Below are 23,967 nucleotides of genomic sequence, written 5' to 3'. Positions count from 1 at the left end.
CTTTATTTTGCTTCTGAACATTAAGCTCTAGCAGTGAGAAAGAAGGACTTTGCACTTCAGTTCAGGACAAACACTTAAAAAAAAAAAAAAAAAAAAAAGGTGGCATCAGTGGCATTTTTCCAACTGTACAGACAGTCCTGTGCAAGAGAGGTCACAGCTGATGTGTCTACAATCATCTGACTGTCCTGCCAAAGTGCCCACAAGCAAGACACTGAACCGATTAGCATGCACGCCGCTCTTTGTTCCAGCAATTTTTACGCATCTGCAGGTCAACGCTGCGGTAATTCCCTGCAATTTTCAGAGACGTGTCAGAGAATAAACGCCCCGTCTCTCCTCGACCCCTCGGTGTCATTTAAAATTGAAATGTGCGGCGTTGTTCTGAAGCTCGTGGTCATGACACCTTTGCAGAAAACAACATTATTATACTGTTCATTATTAAGCACCACGCGAGACAAAACAGCATCAACAACAGCAGTAGCAGAGGGGTTGATGAAATTTCTCCACAGATATCAGACAGGTTGAGTGTGCCAAGACGGTTTTGATTTTATTTTTTTAGTGTTTTTTTTTTTTTTTTTTTACGACAGCACATAGTCTAGTTTTTGAGGAAGCCTATTACTGTCCTCCCACACACACCCATCAGTAGCAGGCGCACCACGACCTCAATAACCCTCCATACACACACACACACACACACACATACACAAGACTGGTTTAGTCCGTTTAAGACTCCATAAACCTACCAGGTCTCTCAGAACGCTACTGCCATCAAGTGGTTGATTTTAGACGCAACATCTGCCTTCAAGATCATCCTGCAGCATCGACGTTGACAGATTTGAACTCTCAACCTCTGTCATGTTAACATGAAGGGCTGCAAATAAAGAATACTGTCGTTATCTGTTAATTTGGTCAATAAAATACCTGAAAATTGATGGAAATGACCATCAGTGCTCAAGCTGATGTCTTCAAATTGGTCGTTTTGTCCGACAAATGAAAACATTTTCATAAAGGACTAAAAAAAACAGCAAATATTCACATTTGAGAAGTTGGGAGCAGCAAAATATTTTAAGTTTTGCTTAAAAAACATGACAATCAATTATCAAAACAAGTGCAGATGACTTCTTGTTTCTTGTTACTTTCAACCTTGAGAGTTTCTGAGACTGAAAGTTCATTTTTCACCTTCTTGTGGTGAAAGAATGATCCTTTATGTACATAAAAGTGGCAATAAAGCAACATAAAAACACTAAGTATTGCATTAAAAATCTCCCTCAGGTAAATGTTGATCTCTTGTGTTTGTTTCCTCTTAAATCTCACTTACGTTGAGAAGTATTATCAGCAAAATGCACTTAAAGTATCAAAAGTAAAGTACCCATCCTGCTGAAAATGTGTTTATTATTATATATGACATCATTAGATTATTAATAGTGAAGCATCAGTGTTAGAGCAGCATGTTACTGTTGTAGCTGCTGGAGGTGGAGCTAGTTTACACTACTTTATATACAGTTAGTCACAGGTTGAGATGATTAAAAGAAAAAAAAAACAAACACAAACTTTCACATTTATGAAATATTGGATCATTTCACCTTTTTAGGCTTCAGTTGTTTAAATGAATCCAACTGAGAACTTAAGAGTGTCTGAAATGAGACACAACACTGGTTTAATCTGTGACAATGTTTTATATATTATAAGATTATCATGTTTCTTTATGTTAAATCATAATCTAAGTAAAATTAGTTTCTAGTTTATCAAATACAGTACACTTAAAAATGGAAGCTTGAACATCTACAACTGGGCTGCTGCAGAATATCATGTGATGACGGCTGAAAGCTTCAGAACAGCTACTAAATGGACCTCGTGGTGAGACTGTTTAGTCAACAAATCTTAAATCTTCATCTCTGAGTGTCAAAATGTATTCTTGAGCTCAAAAACAGCAATTTGACAAAAAAAAAAAAAACTTAACTCAAGGTGCACTTACTAGACTCGTTTTTAATGGTATCTCATGGTCATCATCAGGAGTCTGATGGGAAAAGACAGTAAGTGGATCTTGAGTCTGTTTATAACATTTTAAATTCATTACTTTCCTGTTTTTTTGTTGATCTAAAAACAGTTTTGTATCCACAGTTATCTTTGACATTTTAAATGATAATTTTACACCATAATCAATTATTGGAAAATATGCCAATATTGGGAAATAATCGTTAGCAGCCCAAGTTGCGTTTTGTTTCAACAGGAAGTAGATCATATTTAAGAGGAGAAAGGCTCCTCTCAGACAGACTGTAGTAAAACAAACACACAGTTTACTTTTCAACACAACATACATTTAATAATATTTTTACCAATATGATCAATATTACACTGATACTGTGTTAAAGAGCTGATATTGGCCTTCATCACTGAGGTTCCTCTTTTACCTCAGAGACAGAAATACGTATTTAATTTCTTTCCACTTTTTTCCATAAAACCTCCTTCAATCATCTCCGACGACGTCAGAAATTCAGTTTCTGAGGCTGAAAAACACTGAAAACTGGAAATTATTTGGCATGAAAATGGGAAACAAAGACAGTAAATATGATGTATCGACTATCGGCAGCTTCAATACAAAAATATTTTGTATGCTGTGTTGAAAATGACAGATCGTCCTGTAGGAGCGTATAAAGGGATCCTTGCTTGACGTCGTAATAAGAAGTCAGAACAGTGACGATAATTAAGAGGCACTTCTTCACAGATCCTTCAGTAAACAATCGTCCGTCTCAGCCAGAAGTTTATCTGCAGCTGAGTCTTCAAACAGCTTTTTTTTTTTTTTTGTCTTGAAAGAAGTGAGAAAATGTGAAACGAAGGTGAGAAAATGTGAAACGAAGGTGAGAAAATGCAACTTCTTTCCACTGCGGGTCGACTTTTAGAGAGTTAGCGCTTCGAAAACGAATCTAATTCACAAGTTTTTTTTGCAAATCACTGTTCTTCTAAAGTGTTACAGTGGCTTCAAATAAACAATTATGCTACTGTAATGGGATTATGTGCAGTAATTACCTTGATCTCAACATAAAGTAAGAATTGTAACTCTCTCAACAATAATAAATTCTAATACAGTAGTTCATCAGTACACGAGGTCATCGCCACCTTTCAGTGTGTTACTATGAGGTCATATCTGTCATATCTGTAGTTTTTATAATTTAGTGAGAAACCAAAATGAAAATGCAGCAACTGACTCATACATACAGGATTTGTGAACATGTAACGTCTTGTCAAATGTTTCTTTCTAGGAGCCGCTAACGACTCTGAAACTAGACACTGCTTATTACTGGTTTAGTCTTTAAAAATATTATATGACACTTGCAGCTGTAGCTTATTGTATGTTTCTTTGTGTTAAATCTTAAATCTGAAAAGTAAAAGTAGTTTTTAATTTATCACAGCTTACATACTGTATGTGAGAAGTCCTTACAGCTCTGAAAAATGGAAATTGAAATACAACTGGGCTGAAGAATATCATGTGATAGGGTTGAAAGCTTTCTACCCTCATCCTCCAGTGTAAAAACTCATCCTCACCCTTTTGTCTGTCGGTCGCAACGACATCGTCAATATAAAATCAGACTGTAGTGGAATAAAGTTTGGTCACTCTGTGTTGTGTTACAATTAATGAAAAAAAAAATGACTACAGCGATTTAAAACCATTTGTGAAACAACCTCAGCTGCTAATAAATTCTTCAAAAAATGCTTTTTAATCCATTAAATTTGTGCTGTCAACCGTCTGAATTTCTTACAGTAAATTAAATCACCATCTTGTCAGATTTCCCTACTTTTTTTAAAGTTTATAAATTAAGTTTGGAGAGGCACATTCTTTACATCTGAAGGATTTTCCTTCACGCTCCACCGGTAAAAGGTAGTTAATATAGTGCACAATGCTCACAGGTGTGGATTACACCTTCAGCTTCAACCGAACATTCAAATCCCCCCCAGAAAATTGCAAAAACAATCCATAGAAACAAGTCTGAGTCTTAAAAAACATTTTAAAAACCATCAAACTCTGCTGATTAGAGGAATAATCCACCTGCTTCCAATAAAAATCAGCACTTTTTGAGAATAAAGGGATATTTTTTTGGCCTCATTTCAAGCTGATTTTTTTTTTTTTTTTTTTTACAAAAAAATCCACATAAATACAGCATTTTGTCAAGATACTGACTCATTTCTAGAGAGTCCTCGTCATTAATGAAACTGTGGTGGAATTATTTCATAGCAACAGCAGATTATTACTCAGATTTTAAGATTGAATTGGAGACTAATCAACCAGTTAAAGATGGATATTTTTGCGGCAATAAAACACACTGAATGAAGCTCCACGTGTGTAAATTAAATTAGTCTCTAAATGGACAGTCAGCCTGTGCTTTCTGCTGTGAAGGCAGGGTTTTCACTGGGGCCTCCTGGGTGCGTTTGGTCTTTGTTGTCCTCGTTAGAGTCCGTGGGCGCTGGGTGGGTGGGTTCCGACTGTGCGGACGCAGTGTCGCCATCATCACCGGGGTTTCTGTGTGACGTCGCCACCGCCTCATACTCGGGTGACGCCCGGTCATTAGATACCTAGCAACGAGGAGAACAAACAGTGAGAGCAGCTGACGGGCAGCAAGGTTTACAGTTACATCACACACCATCATGACGGACGCTAAACATTAATCTGTAAACCAGGTGGGAAAAGGAAGCTACCTGGAAAAGCTACCTAACTAGCCAGACACTTATCTTAAAGTGTCTGCTATTAGATACGCTGACTGGTTGCACAAAGATAAATTCTGACTATTAGTTTTATCTTACAATGAGTCAAACTTTACATTTTCATCATCTGCACTGACCTGTTTTTAACCTTTAATCCAGCAGCAGGCTGCGTCTTCAGAGGCAAATCTGTGATCTGACAGATGTCTACAGATGTTTGGATTTAAACCAGATTTCACATCCATCTGCTCCGAGTGGGAAGTTTCTCTGAGTTCACTTTAAATCTACGAGCAGGATTTGTGACATCAGGACTAGTTTGGAGCCAGTCGTGGTCCAGTATGAGACTTACACAAGTGTGACGTGGAAACATGAAGCCTCCAGTGCACAAACACTGAACATGGACTTATCTCATATTCGTGGATTCTGGATTAAATGTCATTTTAAAGTTTTTAATGAGGTAATTGAACTTATTTTGTGGAAAAACCACATTAGACACAAATTATTATTAGAAGTAGTGTAGCTGCAGTCTACACAAGTGCCAAAGACTTTAAAAAAAATGTATAAAATAAAACAAAATGTGGAAATGAAGAAGGAAAAATCATAAACATAAAGCAGAGTTTGTGTCCTTACTGCAGTGTGTTAACAGCTTAGTTCAGAAAAACAAATAGAAATTTATATTTGTGCAACCCGACTTCACCATGGAGACCAAAGTCTGAGAAACTAACAACATCTGAACACAAACCAATCAGACTGATCAGTGATGAAATGATCAGACACACAGAGCTGAGGATGCAGAGGGAGGTTGAGGTCTTTAGATACACACACACATACGTAGACGCCACATTGTTCGCTGCTGGTCATTGTGTCAACGTGTCAGCGCACGTGGTTGCCGCTCTGAACGCAAACAAGTACTGGATATTGTGTGAAGAGCCAATCAATCAATCAATTTTCCTGCAGTTTATCACAAAATAAATAACGGTTTTCACACCAGCATACTTCTGTTTAATAAAAAGTAACAGTAAAACAATATTACTACAACAAATTAAAATTTTGTAATTATTTTAAACATATATTCTGCTTTCATATTGTGTTCTTATATGGTTACTATGATGATTTAATATGTCAACATCATATATGAATGTGTTTTTAACAGTTAAAATGTCTAATATTTGAATGATATTCATATTTCCCACATTATTTACATAAATGACACATACAGTGAGTTATTAGTAACAGTTTGACGTTCTGTTCAGTCGTTTTGTAGAAACAAAACCAAGAGCAGCAGGAAAATGAAACTGAGTTTCAGGCTGATGATGTTTGTGCCTGAGAGACACGATTGATATAAATTTAGTCTCATGTAAGTTAATTCAACGTGAAAGCAGCGTTTATGCTTTGAGGGAGATCATCAGGTCAGTTGGACTCTGAACAATAATAATAACAATAATGATAATAATTAATAGAAGCTACAAATTAAGTTTGATTGCCAAGATTAACAGTCGTCTAAAGGACGGGTTCACAAATTTTATAAGTGCGTCCATATGAGCGGTGAAAGAGGTTTTCCTCGCTGTAATCTTTCCTCCTGTTCATACTGGCTACTAAAAGATCTCCTTCAAATGTGCTTTCATTCATTAATGTTGTGAAATAACTCCTGTGTGTTGCGAAAATGATTCTTTGTGCTTCAGTTTTTGTGTTTCTTTCTTTAAAAAACATTCAAATGAAGCACAAAAGGAGGGCGGCGAGAAGACCGGAGCAACATGGCGGCGTGGCTGAGACTCGTCCCACAGCCCTGATGTGGCGTCTATGTGTATCTATGGGTGGGGTCGGGGTGACATCAGCGGGGAGTAACTCAGGCATGCAATGCACCTCATCACAAGACGTCATGACACGAGCGTGGGAGGAGAAATACGCATGCACGTACACGGCCACATACCACACACACACACACACACACACACACACACACACAGACACAGACAGACAGACAGGTATAGATGAGTCACTGTTATCACCGCATGCATCAACACACAGAGGAAACTCTGGACGGACGTGTCCCCCTCCCCCCTTCTCCCCCCGCACACACACACATACGGTAGTTTTCCATTGACCTTTGCAAACACACACACACATATCTCACCTTTCTTCAGTGTGTGTGTGTGTGTGTGTGTGTGTGTGTGTGTGTGTGTGTGTGTGTGTGTGTGTGTGTGTGTGTGGGCAGCCGGAGAGAGGAGGAAGTGTCAGAAAGTTCAAGTTAGTAAACCGTAAAGAAACATTTCCCACACGGTCATTAAACTGTCAGATATGACAGCTGGAAAACATCTGTCATTATTATTATTATAATTTAATAATAATAACGATGACAGATGCTGTTACTGCAGCTACACCAGTGCTGTACGAGTCTGTTTCCAGTTACAACACGCATTACTGTGATCTTAAAAACACAAAAATCTAACATGTTTAATGATTCGTTATGGATGAGTGAGCGTCATCCATCTGAGGGATTCATACATGAAGACTCTGCGGAATTTTTAGATGTCAAATGTGTCAATGTGTCAATGTGTCAATGTGTTAAATGTGTCTAAAAATAAATAAATCAGCAATTATTCATGTGAATGTTTAAAGCGTTCAGACAAAAACTGATGACAACTAAGATTTAATGAAAATTCAGATGTTTTAGCAGCAGCTGTAGCATCTACATACTGTTAGTAGAACATAAGTGCTGCAAATATTAATCAATTACAAGATCTACAGGAAATAACAAAACTTTGATATTTGATTGATTTTTTACATTATTTATCAAACAAATATACCAAATATTCTCTGGTTGCAGCTTCTAAAATGTGAGAATTTGCTGCTTGTGTTTGTTTTATATCAAAGTAAACTGAATGTTTTTGTGTTTTTGACAAAAACAAGATGCCACCTTGAGCTCTGAGAAACTGTGAAGGACATTTTTCACTAACTTTTGACATTTGATAGACTAAATTATAAACTGATTAATCAGAAAAATAATTGATTAATTGACAGTGAATATAAAGTGGTATAAATATGTAAATGCAGAGAAATATATGAATGTTTGTACTTATACACATGTACACACATGGCAAAGTCATATAAATGAATATTAAATATTACATTTTAGAATCATGATTTTGTTCACCTGCAGTGGTTGAGTCTCCAGAGGTGGCCCGCCGCTCTTCGCCATGTTTATCATCTCTCTGATCTGGACGATGGCGAAGGCGATGGTGACCCAGGGGGCGCCGGAGAGCACCCAGGCAGGCCGGGTCACATCTTCCTGCTCCTCCTGGTGCTTTGTCTTCTTGACGGGCAACACGGCGGCCTGCCGGTTCAGGGCGGGGCTACCTACGGCGGTCTGGTTCGGCACCAGGTCGATGGTGGCGATGGGAACCGGGCTGGACGGGACCGGGATGTTCTCCGCCAGCATTTTGTCCTCTGAGAGAAGAAGAGGTAACAGGAAACATTACTTACTATAGTAGTATTTTATTTTTTTATTTAAGAATCATGAAACTAAATAAAACAAGAAAAACAATCAGGAAGGTTTTGTTTTCTACATGCAGCAAAAAATAAATACAGGAAAAAAACAGAACAAAATTATGTGTATTTCAAATTTTATTTATGATCATGTATCACGAGATACATTTATCTGTTTTATGCTGTTTGTCTGTACTTGCTCTTGTCACTTATCTTGTCCAGGATGCTCTTAAAAAAGAGATTTTTAATCTCGAGGAGTAAATAAAGGATAAAAATAATAAAAAATACATTTAAATGTGACCAAAAACAATTTCTAAACCTGCATTAATTCATTAAAAAAGGAACAAACCTCACAGTTTTCCTCACTGAAACTTTCAACATGTCACAGTAGTGTCGACTATCGACGTATGAGAAGATAGAAGATCATTTATTTATGGGAAAAGCGCAAAATGTGATTATAAAATATTAAAAATCTACTGCAGATAAACTAAAGTTAAGCTGTTAATTATGTTGTGTTGTTACAGTATCATCAGATGCTAGTTAAGTCTCCTGTTTCTCACCTTTAGAGGTTGAAAATATTGATGATTGTGGACAAAACTATCATAAATTAGTTGTTTTTTTCCCTTGACAGTTTAGTATTAATTTGATAAAGTTAAATCCTTTATAGGTTTTGTGCTACTGTATAATTCATGTCTTCCTGTCCTTCCTGTTCATCTACTTTAAAAACGCACGCAAACGTATTGTTTGCCGCTGCATAGATGTTTATCAGTTCTCTGGTAACGAAACAAAAGGGAAACAGTGTGTTTGGATGGAGGAAGTGTCCCACCTTTCCCCTCGGTCTCTCTGCTCAGACACTGGATGAAGGAGAAGATGAGGAGGATGACGAGGGAGGCCATGCCGATTCCTCTGAAGGTCTCCGCAGCACCTGCAGTAGGAAAGGAATCACTCACTGATGTAAAAATATCAATAATATACAAATAAATTCTGCAATTAGATTCCACTTAAAGTGCAGTTTTTGTCCACTAGAGGGCAGAAAAACTTAATAATCACTTCTTACAAAATTATTTTCTGGCCCCAACTGGTCAAAATAAAACAACAAACTTCTTCTGCAACGGTTTATTGTCATCGAACACAACAGGAGCTCCAGCGTGTGACATCATACCGAAATAGCTGACGAACACTCCTCCCACCATGGCTCCACAGCCGCGGCCCAAGCCGAGGTGCAGGCCCTGCAGGATGCCCTGCGCAGACGTCCGCAGGGCCGGCGGGACGGCGGCGCTCAGGTAGGAGATGCAGGCTGCCCAAACCGAGGCGTGCGTCACACCTGGAGGACACAGAAAGCGACAGACGTGGTTCACATGATGTCTGCAGCTATTCTGCAGGTACGGACTTGATGTTTATTAAAAAAAGATAATAACGACTGTTAACCTTTAAATTAAAGTGATATTTGAGTGATAAATTGAGAAACAATGAAACAGCAGCATTTATTGTTTATTTTATTGGCTTTAACAGTCAGTTAATTAGTTAACTGTAATGTATCCAAGATCTTAAAAATACAGCATTTAAGCTATTTTACAACAATTATAGTTGTAAAATAAGGTTACATACAACTCTGAGAAGCTGTATAAGAGAAATCTGCTGTTTAAATATTATGAAAATTGAGCAGATTATAATAAACTGCTGTGGTCTGGAGAGAGTTCAAGTGTTACCTACAAAAACGTTCAGACAAAGTTTCATTTATATAGAAGTTGAACATTTATCAGCAACCAGTTTATTTTTCTAGATAAGTTCAGACTTGAACTTATTTCAGGAAATCAGAATAAAAAAAGTGTAATTGCAAGTATTTAAGAGCGTTTTTAATTGCACAGTTTTTTCAGGAGCCTTTTGATTCTGTGAATTATTAAAGTTTTGATTATTTCTTGACGTATTTGATGTTTCTACTAGAATCACAGAAACTGCAGATATATTAGCATCAACATTTATGTGTCGGCTGATAACTAACTTCACAGAAACTGCAGTAGAGAAAATGCAAGATACTTATAATTAGGGCTGCAACTAATTAATCTCCTGATTATTTTTTTGGTCTATAAAACATCAAACAAGTGAAAAATATCCATCACATCAGTCCCCAGTGATGATATAAGAATCTGACAACTTGAAACCGTTTAATATCTGGTGTTTTTTCTCATAAAAAGGACCAAAATGATCAATCAATCATCAGAATAGTTTCCGATTGTTTAATTAACTATTTGTTGCAGCTCTATTTATAACTAATAATTTAGAAAATGTGTCTTTATTCCAGAGAACACTGAGTTTATTTTTATATTGTAAAAATAAACTTTTCTTTAATAATCTAATTTAAGTGATCCTGATCTAAAGTGTTTATATATTATTATCAGATGCCTAAAATGCACAAATACTGATATCAGTAATTAGTATTTGTTGGTCTATAATCTCTATTTATGGTGCAAAATGTAACAAATGACGCTCCCTGCTGACTTTTAGAAGAATATTTGAGTTTTGTGGTCTGTATTGGTTTAAAATATCCAGTATTTGTTGATCCATCTCTGCTGGTTCCAACAGTAACACTATAAGATTATGAAAATATTCTGTTATCTTCATACATGAAAATAAAAAAGGTCAACTTCCTGCCTGAAGTCTGAAACACAACGTGTCACATGACGCAGCGTCGAGCCGGTCGCAGCTTATCACAGATTATGTGCTTGAAGTAAACAACAGTAAAAAAGTCGGCTGTTGCTCTTCCTGATGTTTTCTGCTGTGTGTTATCGACTCTCGCTGGACGTTCGGGAGCTAATGGACATGTTGAAGACTCGTTCTTTTAAACTTTTAATTGTTTTGCTGGTTCAAAGTCAAAACAGGCAGCGAACTTGAACTTGAGGGAGTGAATTTTGTTTGCTCAGTGAGGCGTCAGTGTTTTCTCAGCGTTGACGTCTCAAACAAGTTTCAACAAGTTTCCTCCCACAGTCACAAAGACATTCATCACTTTACTAGACTTCACTGTTTATTCTCTTTATTATTTCCTTCTAGTCATGTGATCTGTATCTGTTTTAAATGTGTTTCTACTTTGATACTGATATTTGCATCTTAAATGATCTGTAGCATCTGTTTTCATAAGTCTCATGAGAAACAGATGATTAATGAAGCTTTTTCTCATTTCTACCTTCAGGATCATTTATGACATTAGTTGGATTTATTCAACTGAAACTGGTAGTTTTGCTGATAAAACTTGTTTAAAACTCTTATGTTTCCAGCTCCTACAGTTTCCTATAATTTCCCAGAAAAGGAACTGATATGCGACTGTAAATTCAGGAGGATTCGAGGGGAGGATGATGTAATATTATATTGATTATCAGGAAAAACCCTGAGCTACAAAATGTAAAAATCTGGTCTCTTTGCTGTCAATGCTGCTCTCTCTGGCTGCTGATGTTTTGGGGGCATGTTGTAGATGTGTTACATAATGTCTACACAGTGAAAGCAGCAGCAGTCTAGAGTTGCAACGATTAGTTGAATCAATAATCGATTAATCATTTAGTGCCTTTTTTAAGCAAAAATGGCAAAGATTTAATGGTTTTAGGTCAGAAAATGTATTATGTTTGGTTATACGATATTTGATGACGTCACTGTGGACTCTAGAAAGTTGTGATGTTTTATTTTTTAGGACATCTGGAAGTTTCTTGTTATAAACGACTTGCCAACTGAAAATATTAATGCAAAAAGTGTGTTTTAATCAGAGTTTTGTGATATAACAAGATGAAGCGATATGTTGTTTTTACAAGTAAAAACTAAATAATTTGGTAATCAGTTGAAATAATGACTCCAGCTACGTTAGCGGATGACAGAAAGGTATTTAATCAAAAATAATGTGAAACTAGACGGCGCCATCATGAAACCAAAGAAACAGAGCAGATATGTTGCTGTAACAGACAAAATGAGGAAGTTTAATTTCAGTTGGACTTTAAGTTGCTCTCTTGACTCATTAATGTGAATATTATTTTAAATCCTGTACATTTATTTTTCTTTTGCACTGACTGTACTGTATATAAAGATGGACGTCATGACAGACGAGCTTTTAGCCTCATTAAGTTCTCTCTCTCTGGTTGTTTTAGGTGCCACTTAGTTTGTTTTTAGGATGTGAAAATATGAGTCAGAGGTTCCTCTCCTTCTACAAACTCATCAACGTCTGACATGCAGCTCGGGCCGCCTCCCACCAACCAGCACATCCTGCTTCGCTGCCGTTAGCGAGCCGGGCTGCTGGAGGAAGAAAAGGCCGACTGATAAGCTTAGACAAACACCGCCGGCTCCTTTCCTGTCCCCTGGGTCCTAGCTTCCCCCGGTCTCCCTGCAGACAGAGAAATGAGGGCACGTTACCTTGAAGGACCTCCATGGGCAGGACGGTCCAGGCGTTGGTCAGGTAGGAGATGTACAGGTAACGCGCCGTGTTGCAGGCCAGGCCGATGTACAGCACTCTGAGGGGGAGAGATGGAGGATGATTAGTCAATTAATTGATTAGTCGATTGTGTGAAGCAACTATTTCAATAATCGGTTTGTGATTTTAGTCATTTTTCAAGCAAAAATGCCAAATAGTCTTTTGTTCCAGCTTCTCAAACATGACAATTTGCTGTTTTTCTTTGATATATATGACAATAAATTGAATATTTTAAGGTTTTGGACAAAACAATCAAACCGTCAGCTCTAATCAATTGTAAATTTTTTACATTTCATTGACTAAATGAGCAGATCTTAAGATCATTTAGGATTTGAAGTGAAATTACACCTACTCTGTTTGAAAGCAGAGTTCATAAGTTTGTTAAATGTGGTTTGTAAATAACTATTACTTTTATTATTTATTAATCAGAATATTCATACAGTATCATAATTTATCAGATCTCAAGATAAAAATGCTTGTTTTAACGGACCAACAGTCCAAAACCAGCAGATATTCAGATCACAATCATTACATGACAAACAAAAACATCAAATCCTCACATCTGAAAGGCTGCAACCAGAGAATGATTGACATGTTTTCTTGTAGTTGAAGTTGATTAAGAACAATTATGACGTTTTGACATCATGTCTTTATCAGGTGAGGTCGGATGAACTTCTCCATAGTGAGACGGTATTGTATATAAACCCTGAATATTGTCTATCACCACTGATTGACGAGGATTTTGACATTTTTTGTAATCTTTGATTTCCTTGAATTTGAGCGATTCTGATGATTGATCATCATCTAGCACGTTTGGCAACTCGTGTACGACTGTTTGATCATGTTTTTTATGTATTTTTCTGAACTTGCGTAGTTGTAGATCAGTGATTGGTCCTCTTCTTTTTGTGCAAATAGATTTATTCAAACTGTTAAACATCTGATTGTGCTCAAGGGGCTGATGTGGAACTGATATCTCTGAGTTTTGTGCTGCATAACTGGATGAGTAGCCGACATATTGACATCATTGATTGGCTCGACCTGAGATTCACACTTGGACCTTCTTGGTCACATGTTGAATATGACCTGATGAAGACATAAAGTCAAAACATTGTAACTGTACTTAATAAATCGACTTTTCTGTTCAGTCTTCTCTTGAGGTTGCTTTTGCCTAAACACATGTTATGTGTTAGGACGTGCACACCTTGAGGCATTGACAAACCACTGATATGATTAATCTATTAAGAAACTACTGCCAACTAGTTTCCTGTTGATCAACTAATCAATTAATGGACTTATCGGTTTAATTATAGTTAGTACAAGTCTGCCAGAGCTTTTAAACAAAGACATGTTCTGCACACGTAGCTGGTTCATTTGAGGTTTTGTTAGATGATTGTTAAGTTTTAAAAATCTCCTTAAATTAATATTTTTTATTCACTAAAAGTAACAAAACACAAACGTTTATGATGATATATATAAAATGGAGAAAAGCACACAAATCTTATATATATTCATTTCAGTTTAAAAAAATGTATTTTTCTATGAATCAATTATCAAAATGTGGTGATTGGCATCATTGTTTGTATTTTTTTTTTTAGTTTTGTGCTGTTTCATATGTATTTTCTTGTTAAGTTTTGTGCTTTATGCATTCATGTATGTATATGTATTGTTTAGTTTGTGTCTGGCATTAGTTCATGATATATAATTGTCCCTAAACCAATAAGCAATTAACTAAATTTAATTGTTTTCTGTCAATATCAGGTAATAAAGTCTTTCTACCTGTAATCCTTACATGTTGGTTTCTTGTTGTTTGTTAGGTTGTGTTTTCTACTGCAGCTGTAATTTCCATGTTAGAGCATCTTGACATTTTCAGATGTATTATTTGGAGAACGTCTTCGCTTTGACCTGCACAAACAGCAGATAAACCAACCTGAACATGACACGCCCTCAAACCCTCTGGATATTGATCCACACAGGATAATTTCTCTGTTTGACCACCCAAAGACGGTTTGCTGAGCACACACGGATAAATAAAAGCTGATGCGTGGCCGTCTGAGGATCTCTCACTGAAAACAATTTAAAATCCACAAGCAGCTTATTTACCAATGTGAGACTTTTATATCATTACATTTATATCCCCAGGGAAAGCCCTCTTCTAAATGTTCAGCAGAGACAGTCGGTTCCTGTTCGCTGCCTGGAGAAAACAGCAGGTGATGTTAGTGTTTCCCTCTGATGATGATAACAGCTGCTAACCACAAGATAAAGCTGCTATGACTATTAGGAACATTAACAATGATAACACACGTCAGACTGATACATTCGGGGGAAGGTTTCATTATCATAAATGTAAATATGTTGGTTGACACACAAAACCATCATGTGAACACAGCTGTGTGATGTTTTAGAGCAGTAACAATTAGTTGCTTACTATTAAATGAATCGCCAAATAATCATTTTGAGTAATTTTTCTTAAGGAAAAAAGTGTCCAAATTATCTGATTCCAGCTTCTTAAATGTCAATATTTCCTGTTTTCTTTAGTCCTTTATGACAGTAAACTGAATATCTTTAAGTTGTGGACAAAACAGGACATTTGAAGATGTCATCTTTGGGAAACAGTGACTGACATTTTGACCATTTTGTGGCATTTTGTAGATTAATTGATAATGAAATGAATCGTTAGTTGCAGCCCTACAATGTTTTCTGTCTGACAGAATGAGTTGCATCATGGGAAGTGTAGGATCCAGACTATCTGGAGCTTGATCCATTCTAAAAGTCAGGATATCTCGCAAAAATCTGTCTGCTATGAATCTCATGACTTTATGAAAGTGCACTACTAGATAAGGCTGAAACGATAAGCAAATATTCTCTAGTTTCAGCTCTTCAAATGTGAGAAATTTCTGCTTTTCTTTGTCATATATCATTGCCAACTCAACTTTTTTCTAGTTTTGGACTGTTGATCGGTGAATAAAGACATGTGAAAGTGTCACCTTAGCTGCTGGAAGTTGTGATTTTTCACTATTTTTGATGTTTAATACATGAAACAATCAGTAAAAAATAATCAGCAGATGAATAGAAACTGAAAATAATCATTAATTGCAGGATAAGCTCACTTTTTTTTAAGTCTAAGTCACTGAAAACATTACTCACATGCCCATATGTACATCAAAAGAGTTATTAGTTGCTGTAATAATTTCTCCTTCCTAATGGTTTCAGATGAGCCTCTTTACATATAAACAAGCATTTAAGCTGAAGCTGATGTGTTTCAGAGTTTTCCAAATCAAGTGGGTATTTTCTAAAGTTACAGTCTTTTTCTTTCCCTGGAAACAAAGTGTGTTAGATCATGTCTGACTCCTCAAACCCTACAATACTCTCATCTCATTCACTCACACTGTGTCTTTGTCTGTTCTGCACTGTGTGTGTGTGTCCTGTCCTGTCAATACACACACACACAGTGTATTTACACTCATCTTTATATTTATATTGGCATTTACACTTCTACAAGCACATCCGCCCTCACTACAGAACAATCTTGTGTCCGTTTTCTACGTGTAAACTTCAGAACTTTCATTTCTCTTTTCTCATTTAGAAAGTGTAAAATAGTGAGCAGAATATTTCTTTTTTCAATAAATGTCTTTAAATTAAGCAAGAAGGAGCTTTTTTTTGAGCATTTTCAATATTTTCTAATGAACATATGTCTCATATTTCTCACTGATGTGTATTTCTAAGCAGGTTGATGGATTAAGATACAGATAAATAATAAAATTATGAAAAAAGTTCTTTAACATGTCCTGTAACACCAGAGATGGGAACTAAAATGGTAACTTTCACTGTCCTTCGTTCAGAAAGTGTAAACTAAAGCTCTGCTGACAGGATCAACACAGGACACCTGCAGCCTGACTCGTTATCGTCCTCCGATCTGAGACGAAGATTAACGACCACCAGAACGGAGCGAGATGCTTAAAAAACCTGCAGCTCTGCTCTGCTGCTCAGTGTGTGTGTGTGTCTGCTCTGCTTCAAAGTTTCCAGTAAAGCAGGAAGTTTATTTTTGCAGCAGAGCGTCACCCACCTTCACACCTCACACACACACACGCTGAGGTCTGAACAACATGAAGAAAATATGTGTGAGATAAGCCAGATGAATAACGCAGTAAAACACAGATTTCAATATTCAGGTTAAATCTGTCTGACTGTACGAGTTGCAGAAAATGAAACTCTGAAATCTGTTTCTCTGCAATGAAGGAAACCAATTTGTTTACAGTTTCTGAACTGTACTGCATGTTTTTGTTTTATTTAATTATGTGAAACGTGGCAGCTACAGTGAAGTTCTGGTAACATATGAAAGTAGACATGAAACTAGATGACATGAGGCCTCCATTGGTACCAACCGTGTCATGCTAGCTTGTCTGGAAGGAGGCTAAATAACGCTCCAAAGTTAGGCTAAATTTTGGCGAGGAAAAAACTGGCACGGCCATTTTCAAAGGGGCCCCTTGATCCTCTGACCTCAAGATATCTGAATGAAGATGTGTTCTATGGTGTATTTGAATATTTCTGCATACTGGGGTCTCTAAACAGTCTTGGAATTGCATAGATTGGGTCTGAATGGAAAGCTGAGACTCTTGTGGATTCAATGAGCCCAACTGTATTCATGTGTGATGATGTTAATGCCCACAGTAGCCATTTCATTGTAGTGAGACTGTATATAAAATGTGACCTCTAGGATAATCACATCCTCATGAAACTTTACACCCACGAACTAGAGACCGAGGGCATTATGAGGATGTGAGGCATTACTGGGAATACTGACAATAAGGGGGTTTCTGAGCAATTTCCGTAAAATGTAACTCTTACAGAAATCTCCAAATGTCAAAAGTTTTTGAAACCAAATCACAACATGAATTTTTCTGTGGTCTCGGTGTCTTAATGTGGTATTTTGGAGGAATTTTTGACCATTTTTTTTCAGTTCTCGAGTGGTTAAAAGTAGTTACATTTTGCACTAAATCTCTTTAACAAATGGTATCAACCCAAAAATTGCTGCAACAACTTTTGAGTCATAATTGAGCAATGAGACCGTCCATCATATACTTCCTCATCATCATGTTATTAGAGCTTACACACTCTAAACTTTCAAAATTTGAATAAGCACCAAACCAAAACACAATGTTTATGATCTTCAGGTTACCACCTCTACATGTCAGATACTGTCGACCTGCTGTCGGCCCCTTAAAAAAAGACTGAAAACTGGGTCTGTGGTCGGAGGTTAAAAGCATCTGTGTAAAGAAAAAGGCCAGAATATATCACATAAACAAGTTTTTGAAATATTCTGTAACAAAAAACGAAGAAAAACGCAACAGGTAAAACTATTTTTCAATATTTTCTATTTCAGAAAAATAATCCATCAATAATTAATTGTTTTACTTTGGGACAGCTGGTCGGACAAAACCAGCAAACTGAAGACATCAGAGAGACAGAGCGTGACACTTTTTCACAATATTTAGTCAATTTAGTTGATTGAAAATTGAAAATGAATCATTTTAGTGATTTTTTTTAAACAAAAATGCCCAAGATTTGATGCTTCCAGGTTCTTAAATATAAGAATTTGCTGCTTTCCTTAATATTTTATAGGTTGTGTACTTTTAAAACGGGAAAAATAAGACATTTAATGACATCAAAATGTGCTCTATGATATTGTGATGGACGTTTTTCACTGTTTTATGATGTTTTATGGATCAAACAATCAACTGATTAACCAAGACAATGAATCAATCATGAAATAATCATCGCTAGTTGGTACCATGTGACACTTGAGCTTCAATACACATTAATAATTCAGAAAGTTGCTCCCAAACAGAAGCAGTTTTTTAGTTTGACGTGAGCTTCATGACTGTTGCCATAGCAGCGCTGCAGCTGTACTGATGTTGACTCAGGAGTCGATTCTGAGTCAACAGAGGAGACGTTGTGTGTGTTTTATGTGCAGCGCTGATGCAGTTTTACACAGCAGCAGCCTGAAATCTAACACCACGCTCTCAAATGTCCCCGCTGCCCGCGAGGTCCGGCCCCTAATTCACTCCGACGGGAACCACATCAGCATCAATGACATCATTGTTTCAAACATCAACCTGAAGTGCTTCATACACACAGACGTCCTTATTTACTGACACGAAGGCTGCAAGACAGGAGGGATAAGTAAAGGTATTGATCAGGATCCCTCATCTTTTTCAATAAATATCTTTAAATTAAAAGGAAATCTGAGCTTTTATTGGCAATTTTAATATTTTCTACTGAACACGAATAAAAGAAAACAACCACATTTATTACATAAATCACACTGATGTGTATTTTGATGCAGATTGATGGATTAAGATACAGTTAAATAATAATAAAAATATAGAGGATTGTGCAATCTAAAAACGAATGAAGTATGAACAAAAAAATGTTTTTGTACGCTGAATTGCAGCTGGTTGGAAAGATTCTCTGGTTCCAGTTTCTCCAGTTTGAGCATTTTCCAGCTTTATATCTTTGTAAGGTGAATCTGTTTGGGTTTTGAACTGTTGGTCACATGAAATAAGACATTTACAGACGTCACGTTGGACTCTGGGAACTTGTGACGTGTGCTTTTATGACTAAACATCCAGAGGATTGACTCCTCACGGTATGGTTGTAAAGTTTAGATAAAAAGTAACATCCTATGAGCCTGTTCTTACCTGACGTGTCCAACCAGCTCGATGAACTTGTGGCTGGTGAAGTAGGCGACGAGTTCGGAGACGTGGCTCAGGACGGAGCAGATCCCGAACAGCGTGTACGTCCCCTTCAGGTCCTCTAAGTGCCAATACAGGAAGCTGAAGACGAAGCCGTAGCCGAAGCCCATGAACCAGGCGACGAACAGGACGGAGCTGTAGCGCACGCTGCACAGCAGCTTCAGAAGGTCGCTGTAGTGGAACTCCTGAGCGCCGTCAGAGCTGATGGGCGTCTGATCCGAAGACCCTGACTCGGGCAAGGCCTGAGGACTGTCCGACTCCTCCACCACCCCCTCTGGGGGCTCCTGCTGGTAGTTGCCACTTTTCTCAAAGTAGAACTGCGTAGCGACAACGAACGCCACGCCCATCAGCACGCCAAAGACGATGAAAGCGATCCGGTAGTTGTGGAGCCGGTATTCAGGCAGGATGCAGCCCACGCCGTCCAGCTTGACGGTGAGGTGCGTGTGATCGATCCAGATGCCCACCAGCAGCATGGCCAGACCCCAGCCCAGAGAGCCCCACATCCTCTGCAGGCCGTAGCGGTCGCGGGCTTTGCCGAGATACTGCAGGGTGACGGTGTCCACGATGGTGACGGCGGGGGCGCTGAAGAACTCGCCGACAATAATGACAAGCAGAATGAGCAGGAAGATGGTCTCCACCTGGTCCTTGTTGTAGATGATCTGGTACTCCTTGGCTTTGGTCGGAGCAGGGGAGGTGGTGGTGGTGGTGGTTTTGGTGGTGGAGGTGGTTTTGGTTTTGGTGGGGGGGGTGGTGTGGAGTGTGGTGTTTGGCGTGACATGGGTTGTGTTAGCTGGCTTGAAAGGGGATGATGTCACGTTGGCGTCCACACTTCGCTCGTGCCTGGGGAGCACGCTGAGGTAGGAGTCCAGGAGTTCAAAGAGGTCAAGGAAGCTACGTCGGCTCCTGGTGTGGTGGGTGGAGTTGCCTGAATACGAGACGTTACTGTGCGGAAGAGTCGTCCTCGTTGGCGCCAACGTCGTCGCCGGAACAGCACCTTTCTCCTCGCACTTCATCTCCGCAGGTTTGACAAAACCGATGCCGCAGTTGAACACCAGCCAGCAGAACACGGAGAACAGCAGCACCGCCTTCCCCTTCTTGAAGCGGTCGGCCACCACGCCCCAGAAGGGGGCGCTGCAGAACTCGATGAAGTAACGGATGCCGACGAGCAGCCCGCTGCGGCTGGCCGACATGCCCAGCTGCTTGTAGTACACCGCCAGCAGAGGGTGCAGCGAGCCGTAGGCGGCGTAGAAGAAGAAGTAGAAGACTTTGGAGATGAGGAGGTGGCTGTTGATGCGGAGGCACATCCTCTCGCAGCAGTCGATGGAGGTGGCCGTTGGCTGTTCGGGCGGGGCGTCAGCGGCGGGCGCAGGCGTGGCAGACACACCCACCTGCCGCTCCATCGACAGGGTGTTGAACGGTTCGGCCAACACATACTTCCTCTTCTGCTCCTCCTCATCGTCTGTCAGGATGGCAACCTTGTCGTCAGCTGCCATATCTGGAAGATAAGGAAATGAGGGATTAAAGCAGCTGCAGGACGTAATGACACCAACGCTCAGTAACCAAATCATCACGTTCTCCCACTTTAACAACGAAAATGTCTGGAAAGAAACTAAACATGTCCTGTACAGTATAATGTATGATGTTCAGAAAACAGACCTTTACATCTGTCTTTTAAAAACACGTGAGTCTCTTCTTAACAGCACAACGGTGTTGCAGGAAAGAGTCTTGAAAGGATTCGTTTCTCTGGAGATTTTCCAACATTAACAGCCCAGTCAAACAGCCAATACTGATATAAATAGATCTAACTTCAGAGGAGTGAGCTTTAAACACTGCAGCCGTAGTCACTCACATCCTAAACAGAACAGATTTTTAAGAAACAGACACTGAAAAGGTGAGCTGTTATTTCTTTTTCTAAGATTCTTTGTTAGAAAATCATCAGTTTGAGTCATAATAGTAAAGAATCGACTGAACAAGGAAACTTTTTGATGCCTCGGCCTTTCACACAGATCCAAATCAAACCAAGGACTCACATCTGATTAAGTTTCAGTGCGAGGAATTTCCTTCAGATAAACACAGAATTGAACGGTGAGAAAAGATGAGAGGAAAATTATGATCATCTTCATTCTTTCACAGGAATAACATGATGGAAAGCTGCTCAAGGACACCTGGAACACCTTTAAAACCTCACCAGGAGCTTTTACTTCCTCAAGGACTCATGAAACACCTTTACAGACACCTACAACCTCTTCAAGGACCACCAGACTTTACGTCAGGACCCTCTGTAACAACTGTCATTGTAATTACTCAATTACTCCTTGAACATCCTTACAAACTTACAGAACCTTCTCAAGGACTGAAATAACCTCCTAAATGTACCAATGACTGCTGGAACTTCTACAAGTACCCTTGAAAGTGCCCCTTACCATTTCAGAAACCAGTTTACCACAAAAATCTAAACAGAACACTCAATTCTAATATGCAACTCTTTTCTAATCAAATTAAAGTACAATAAAGCCTTCAAGGACCACTTAAAGTTCATTGAGGACTCAAACAATCTCCTACACGTACTCAAAAGTCATGTTAGTCACCACAAAGATTCCCCATCGTCTCCTGGAACTTCTACAAGGACCCTTAGAGGTGTCTGCTCCCATTTCCGAAACAATTTTACTACAAAAATTAAAACAAAACACTCAATTCTACCATTCAACTCATTCCTAATCAAATTAAAGTGAAATAAAACTAACTGAGAAGTCCTTCAAAGCCCTTGAACTCAAGTTTAGAGACTACTGAACCCTTTCTAATCCATAATGCAATCTAAAAACAGTTTTTTTCCGTGAAGACAGAATAATATTAAGAATATCAACAGTCCTGTTTTGCTGTGAACCCTGAGTGGAACATTTGAAGATCCTTGGAGGTCCCCAGGCCTCAATAAATGTTCAAATGATCCAATATTTCAGCAAAAATCAAAGATTAGAGAAAAAGTCCAAAAACTGAAAACAGATTTGTGTATCAGAACTTTGTTTTTTCTTCTTTCCTCTCCCATTAATCATCTCACCACCCCTCAGATTTATCTGCTGACCCTTTGGAGGGGCCCGACCCCTAGGTTGGGAACCACCGGACTAAACTAGCTAACTGTATATAAAGTAGTGTAAACTAGCTCCACCTCCAGCAGCTACAACAGTAACATGCTGCTCTAACACTGATGCTTCACTATTAATAATCTAATGATGTCATATATAATAATATATCAGTCAGAGGGACCAAACCACTACTTTTACTGCAATACTTTAACTACATCAAGCTCATAATACTTATGTACTTTTACTGCAATACTTTAACTACATCAAGCTCATAATACTTACTTGTACTTTTACTGCAATACTTTCACTGCATCAAGCTCATAATACTTATGTACTTTTACTGTAATACTTTAACTACATCAAGCTCATAATACTTATGTACTTTTACTGCAATACTTTAACTACATCAAGCTCATAATATTTATGTACTTTTACTGCAATACTTTAACTACATCAAGCTCATAATACTTACTTGTACTTTTACTGCAATACTTTCACTGCATCAAGCTCATAGTACTTATATACTTTTACTGTAATGGAGTATTTTTACATTGCTGTGTTGGTACTTTTACTGCAGTGAGGGATCTGAGTACTTTTTCCACCGCAGCTGATATGTATAAATATACCCTGTTACGAGCAGCCCTTACAGGACCGCAGGAGGTCCGCGGACCCCAGTTTGGAAACCGTCTGCCCGTCACTGACAGTCGCTGACGATCATATGCGGAAGTATTTGATATCTTGAGCAAAGATGCGGTTTATTTTACACGTAAAATTAATAAAATTGAATGAACTGAACACAGTTTAACGGCAGAAATGGAGTAAATTGTCTAAAATGTCGTAAAATGATAAATAAACCGGTTTAACAGGCAGAAAACGACTGTTTAACAAACGATCATTAAACTAGCCTCCTGTAACGTCGATTTAACTCATTAAACATATTAAAAAACACTAAATATAAGAGAAAACAGTCAGATTAAAGACAAAAACACATAAATGTCTCACCTGCTCAGGTCACCGCTCCCATTAAACTATGACTGCGCAGTTTCTGATGAATTTTTCTCTCTGCTGTCGGACATTTCTCACACAAAACGCGTCATAAATGTCGGTTTTTAAATGAGATATAATAATGTTTAAATGTATCGTGATGTGTTCATGTTTTTAATGTAGTGTTTCTGTCCGGCTCCTCTCTTTGTGTTCAGAACGACAGCAGCTCGTCAGACCGGAGCTCCCACCTGTCCTGCTGCCCGAGACACCCGCGTCAAGTTAGACAAGATGGAGGCCGCAACTTCCGGTGTTACATCGTGTTTGGTGACCCATCAGATTCTGAGACCTGTAGCGTTGGACGAAGTACTTTTACTTATGCAGGATTGATGTAGTATTTTTACTTGTGATGAAGTATTTTTACATTGTTATATTGATACTTTTACTGACGTAAAGGATCTGAGTACTTCTTCCAACACTACAGGTCAAACAATCTGATGGGTCACCAAATACAGTGCAACACCGGTCT

At 38.4% G+C, this 23,967-nt stretch overlaps 2 protein-coding genes across 4 annotated transcripts in view; both read right to left on the bottom strand.

Moving 5' to 3' along the window:
* Positions 1–23,743, bottom strand: part of LOC122976252 (major facilitator superfamily domain-containing protein 6-A-like) — a 28,558-nt gene extending 4,815 nt beyond the window's left edge. The window contains exons 1-8 of one of the 3 annotated variants that reach the window (XM_044344639.1): positions 23,460–23,743; positions 19,324–20,872; positions 12,568–12,665; positions 9,341–9,502; positions 9,005–9,103; positions 7,847–8,139; positions 6,827–6,830; positions 4,470–4,566 (exon numbers count right to left, since the gene is read on the bottom strand). In XM_044344639.1, the coding sequence (XP_044200574.1) occupies positions 4,559–4,566; positions 6,827–6,830; positions 7,847–8,139; positions 9,005–9,103; positions 9,341–9,502; positions 12,568–12,665; positions 19,324–20,870 (2,211 nt within the window). In that variant the 5' untranslated portion in view covers positions 20,871–20,872; positions 23,460–23,743 and the 3' untranslated portion in view covers positions 4,470–4,558. Of the gene's footprint in view, positions 1–1,937; positions 4,567–6,826; positions 6,831–7,846; positions 8,140–9,004; positions 9,104–9,340; positions 9,503–12,567; positions 12,666–19,323; positions 20,873–23,459 lie in introns of those variants that run through there. The other 2 variants (XM_044344637.1, XM_044344638.1) reach the window with 2 other exon arrangements.
* LOC122976244 overlaps positions 1–23,967 on the bottom strand; it is a 1,153,509-nt gene that overhangs the window by 792,120 nt on the left and 337,422 nt on the right. The window lies entirely within an intron of this gene.

The sequence above is a fragment of the Thunnus albacares genome, chromosome 24 (assembly GCF_914725855.1).
Source record: "Thunnus albacares chromosome 24, fThuAlb1.1, whole genome shotgun sequence".
NCBI lineage: Eukaryota > Metazoa > Chordata > Actinopteri > Scombriformes > Scombridae > Thunnus > Thunnus albacares.
This window is presented reverse-complemented; position numbering and strand designations above follow the sequence as displayed.